The sequence below is a fragment of the Belonocnema kinseyi genome, chromosome 6, assembly GCF_010883055.1.
Source record: "Belonocnema kinseyi isolate 2016_QV_RU_SX_M_011 chromosome 6, B_treatae_v1, whole genome shotgun sequence".
In the NCBI taxonomy this organism is placed as follows: domain Eukaryota; kingdom Metazoa; phylum Arthropoda; class Insecta; order Hymenoptera; family Cynipidae; genus Belonocnema; species Belonocnema kinseyi.
In genome coordinates this window covers 44,695,575-44,701,453 of record NC_046662.1, presented here as the reverse complement: position 1 = coordinate 44,701,453, position 5,879 = coordinate 44,695,575, and the positions used below count along the sequence as shown (strand labels likewise).

Here is a 5,879-nt window from a genome sequence, read left to right as displayed (position 1 = left end):
GCTAGGGGGAGGAGAGGAGCCGAAAGACCAGTGCGGTCTGAGACGCGAAAGTGAAAACTACTCTTATTGTGAACTTTGTGAACTCCCTTTCAAATATTTTTTCTATACTCAAACTGAGCGCGACTTGCACTTACGATAATGATGTTAGTTATCCTTTTTGTTGATGTAAATTCTCCTTTAATAGATTTTCTTTAATAAATAATTTTAAGAGCATTTTTTAGTGTTAATTTATTGAACAGAGTGAACCTTGAATTTAATACAGCACGTAGAAATTATCCTGTACATGCAAACATTCTGTGTTGAATATTCATTTTTTTTTTGGTTTAAGAATAAAACTATTTAATACACGATTAAACTGTTTTTATTTTTGTTCAAGTTAGATATTTTTCAGTACAAAAATTCAAATATTTGGTTAAAAATTTGTAGAAGCGAAAAACATCTAAACCTAAAATTAATCAAATAAAATTTTCAGCAACACTAAATTCATTATTTAAACTATTTATTTGAAATTTTTCTGAAAATTCGTCTTTTTTTGTAGAAAATTAAACTTCTTGGTTGAAAATTATACTATTTGATGGAAAAATGATGTATTTTGTCGAAAATTCCTCTGTACTCGTAGAAACATGAACTTTTTGGTAGAAAATTCGAGTATTTGGTTAAGCATTTATGTTTTTTTTTTTTGAATTTATCTTTTTGGGTAAAAAATTAATCTTCTGTGTAGGGAAATAATTTTTTTGTTAAAAATTAAACTATTTCGTTAAAAATTTATAAATTTTGGTGAGAATTCAGCTTTTTGGAAGAAAATTAATCTACTGTGTTGAGAATGAATCGTTTTAATTAAAAAATTGTATCATTTGGTAGAAAATTCAACTATTCTGTACAAAATTAGAATGTTTTATAGAAAATTATTTTTTTCTGGTTCAAAATTAATCTTTTTGGTTTAATTCTTTACTATTTAGTTAAAAATGCACTTATTTATTTATGTCCTTTAAAATCTTAAAAAAAAAATTTTCAAATATTTAAAAATCTTTGAAATTTTATTAAATGTCTCAATTCTTGTAAATACATTTTTTGAAATAAATAAAAATATAATAAAACCCTATGAAGTTCTATTAAATCTAATATTTCAAATCCTTTAAAGTTCCTGCAAATTATTAAAATCCTTTGAAAATTGCTTAGAATCTTTACAAATATATAAAATATATTTAAAATCCTTTGCAATATCTTCAAATGATCAAAATAAAAAATTCTTGGTAGTTTTTAAAATTCCTTAAGATATTTCAAAGCCTTTCACATGATTTAAAACTCTAAAACTTGGTCGCAATTTTTTTAAATACTCCAAAATTATTCAAATCTATTGAAAATTCATGATAATCTTAAGAATATCATAAAATGTTTGAAATTCTTTGAATTATTGGATATTTAAAAATCTTAAAATTGCCTTGGAATCTTTCAAAATACCCTAATATCTTTCAAATCCTTTGAAGTGTTTGGAAACTATTAAAATCTATTAAAAATGCCTTGGAATATTTAAAATGCCATAAATATTTTAAATCTTTGTAAATCCCTTAACACTTTTTAAAACTCTTGAAAATTCCACAAAATTTTTAAAATGCACTAAAATCTTTGAAATAATTAGAAATATGTTGAAATCCCTTAAAACTTTTTTAAGTTCTTAACATTTCCTTGCCTATTTAAAAAATGCCCTGATATCTTTCAAATCCTTTGGAATACCATTAAATGATTTAAATCAATAAAAAATTCATAGGAGTCTTTTTGAATATTTCCTGAAATATTTCAAAAATCGTTTAAAACTACTCAAACTTTTTAAAGCTTTTAAAAATACACTGGAATTTTTGAAAATACCCTCCAATTTTAAGATTCCTTTGGAGTTCATTCAAATTATTTAAAAATATTGTTGTTCTTCCTTCGAATTCTATTAAATACCCTAAACTATTTCAAATCCCACGAAGTATTTGAAAATTCCTTAAAACTTTTCAAAACTCTTCAAGAAGCCTTGGAATTTTTTTAAATATCCTGAAATCTTTAAAAGCTTGAAGTTCCTTCAAATTATTCGAAAATATCTTTAAACATCCTTGGAATTCATTCAAATCGCCTAAACTATTTTATATCATATGAAATCTTTTAAAATACCTTCAAACTTTTAAAAGCTCCTAAAAATTACTTGAAATCTTTTAAAATATCCTAAAATATATCAAATCCTTTGGAATACCTTCAAATTATTGAAAAATATGTTTAAAAGTCCTGGGAATTCATTCAAATACTCTAAACTATTTTATACTCTATGAAAATTTTTTTTAATACCTTAAAACTTTTTAAACCTTCTGAAAATTCCTTGGAATCTTTTAAAATACCTTTAAATTATTTAAGTACTTTGGAATTTCTTCAAATAATCGAAAAATATTTTTTAAATGCCTTACAAATCTTTTAAATACTCTAAATATTTTTCAGTCCTATGAAATCTTTTGAAATCCCTTAAAACTTTTTAAACTCCTGAAAATTCTTTGGAATCTTTTAAAAGGATCCTAAATCTTTAAAATCCCTTGAAACATTTTTAAGCGTCTGAAAATTCCCTGGAATCCTTTAAAATACCCTAAAATTCTTAAACCCCTTTAGAATTTCTACAAACTATTGAATAATATCTTCCAAATTGCTTCGAATCTTTTAAAATACCTTAAACTATTTTAAATCCTATAAAATCTTTTGAAATACCTTAAAACTGTTTAAAGCTTCTCAAAATTCCTTGGAATTTTTTTAAATACCCTAAAATCCTAAAAACCCTTTAGAATTTCTTTGAATTATTGAATAATATCTTCGAAATTGCTTCGAATCTTTTAAAATACCTTAAACTATTTTAAATCCTTGAAAATCTTTTGAAATACCTTAAAACTTTCTGAAGCTTCTAAAAATTCCTTGGAATCTTTTAAAATACCCAAAGATCCTTAAACCCCTTCAGAAATTCTTCGAATTATTAAAAAATATTAAAAATGCCTTGCAATTATTTTAAATACCCCAAAAAGTTTAAATCCTGTGAGATCTTTTGAAATCTCTTGATGCTTTTTCAAGATATTGAAGATGTCTTGCAATCTTTTGAAATACCCTAAAATCTTTAAAATCCTTTGAAATTCCTTCAAGTCATTGAAAAATATCTTTAAAATTCCTTGAAATTCTTTTGGATACCTTAAAGTATTTAAAATCCTACCAGACATTTTTAAATTCCTAAAAAACTTTTTAAAGCTCCTGAAAATTCCTTGGAATCTTTTAAAATGCCCTAAAATGTTGAAAATTCTTTAAAATTCCTTTATGTTATTAAAATTGTTTACAAAATTCCTTGGAATTATTATAAATATCCTGAACTATTTGAATTTCTATTAAATTTTTTTAAGCCATTAAAACTTTTTAAAGCTTCTGAAAATTCCATGGAGTCTTTTAAAATACCATAAGATCTTTAAAATCCTTTGAAATCTCTCAAAACTATTAAATATATTTAAAACTTCTAGCAATTATTGTAATATTCTTAAGTAGAATAATGTTTTACAAATTACAGTAGAATTCAACCAAAAAACACAAATTTTTAATAAAATATATAACCTTTCAACGGAAAAATATAAATTTTCAAGCAAAAATGGAAAAGACAAATTCACAGTAAAAAATTTAGTTTTCAACCAAAAAAACTAACTTTTAATAAAATAATTAAATTAAAAAATAGTTTTTTACAAATTATAGTTCAATTAAACCAGAAAATACGAATTTTCGACAAAATATAAGTAAATCCTCTACAAAATCAGATTAATTTCTATTAATTTCTAACCCGACAATTCCTAAAGTTTAAACAAAATTTTTTGATTAAAAAATTATCTTAAAATCTTCCAGATTTTGTTTTTTATAGTTTTAGAAACCTCTTTAATCTGTGAAATATTCTTTATTTATTTTTAAAACATTTAAAAACTTCTGAACCTTCTAAATATTTTCTCAAATGTTTCGATTTTTAAGAAATAAAGTCACATAAATACCTAAACCTTCTAAGTTGAAAATGCCCTAAAATTTTTAAAATCCTTTAAATTATTGAAAATTATTTCAAAATTCCTTGGAATTATTATAAATACTCTGAACTATTTTCATTGCTACGAAATGTTTTCAAATCCCTTAAAAAATATTTAAGCTTCTGCAAATTCCTTGAAATCTTTTAAAATACCCCAAAAGTCTTTAAAATCTTTTGAAATCTTTTTAAACTAATGAAAATTATTTGAACATTTCTAGCAATTATTTTTAATATTCTTAACTATTTTAAATCCAATGAAATATTTTTAAATTCTGTCCAAACTTTTTAAAGCTCCTTAAAATTCCTTTGAACTTCTTGAAACTCCCTTAAAACCTTAAAAATCTCTTAAAACTATTTAAATTTATCAAAAATTGATTGAAGTCTCTAAAAATATTTCCTTAAATATTCAAAATCTTTTGAAATCCCTTGAGACTTTTTAAAGCCCTTGAAAATACCCTGATATATTTTCGAATGCCCTAAAATCTCTAAAATCCTTATAAATTCCTTCAAATTGTTCAAATCTATTCAAAATTCCTTCGAATTTATTCAAAAATCCTAAAATCTTTCGAATTTCTTGAAATACTTTCGAATCCTTTAAATTCTTCGAAAATCCTTTGAATCTTCTTAACACTCTTAAAACTTTCCTAAAATTTTCAAAGAAGCCCAAAAATCTTTAACATTTTTTTTAATCCCTTAAAATTAATAAATGCTGTTAAAAATTTGTTTAAATCTTCTAAAATACTTGAAAATGTTTGAAGAAAATGAGGAAATATGTATAGATTTTGAAAAGTGACTATAGTGATTTTTTTTTTTAAGTGACTATAGTGACTTTATTTTTTTTAATTAACTCTATTGACTTTATTTTTAAGAAGTCACTAAAAAGTTATTCAAGAATGAACGCGAACAAAATTTCCTGACTTTGCCCTGATTATAGGTTTTCGCTATCATCCGACCACCCTATTTTTTTTTAATCCAGATATTCGTAAATATTTTATAAACATTTAATCAATTTAAGTTTGAATAAAAATTTGCATTGCATGTATAGAGAATTCTTTTAATTATAAAGCTGCACACAGGCACATACTTTTTAGAGTAGGTTTCTGTAAGCATCCCCAATATAACCCTCGTTGCACCCTCGAAACCCAATTAATAATCGCAATTTGAGGCTGCTTCGACCGACGTGCTTATATCGAATCACGTCTGTCATTTCTATTCAATATGTCGTTAGAAAAAGTATGTTACAACACATGGAATAAATTGAGTTATAAGAATAATATAATGCTTGAGTGCTCCATCAACTTGGTTTTTGCGGTATGCTAAATAAAATTTTATTAAAAGAAAAAAATTTATCAAATTAAAAAAAATATATATTATTTTCTGGGAGGCCCCGAAACGCTGAACCAACCCTAATTGTTAAAAATTATATTTTCAAATACTTTCCACAAAAGCATAAAAAAAAGTGTTTACTAATTTATTTTTATTAATTTATTTTTACAAAATGTTTTCTAATTTTCGCTCACGAAATGCCCGGAATTATCGGGTGTAAATATTAAAAATCTTCTCACATTTTTAAACAAAAAAGATTTAATTGTTAACAGAAGGGACAAATTTCCTACTAAATATTTTAATTTGTTAACCCGAAAATATAAATTTTTGATAAAAGAGGTCATTTTAAATAAAATAGTGGAATTTTCAAACAAGTAGACAAATTTTCGACTAAAACTATGAATTTTCATTTGAAGAAATGAATTTTAAACTAAAAATCATCGATTCTAAACACAAAATGTGATATTCTATATTTCAATTTAAAAACATT

The 5,879-nt window shown here is 23.7% G+C and overlaps 1 protein-coding gene across 1 annotated transcript in view; it reads right to left on the bottom strand.

The window, feature by feature from the left end:
• Positions 1-5,270, bottom strand: part of LOC117175365 — a 6,348-nt gene extending 1,078 nt beyond the window's left edge. The window contains exon 1 of the mRNA XM_033365073.1: positions 5,197-5,270. Coding sequence (XP_033220964.1) covers positions 5,197-5,270 — 74 coding nt within the window. The remainder of the gene's footprint in view (positions 1-5,196) is intronic.
• Positions 5,271-5,879: the final 609 nt, after the last annotated feature.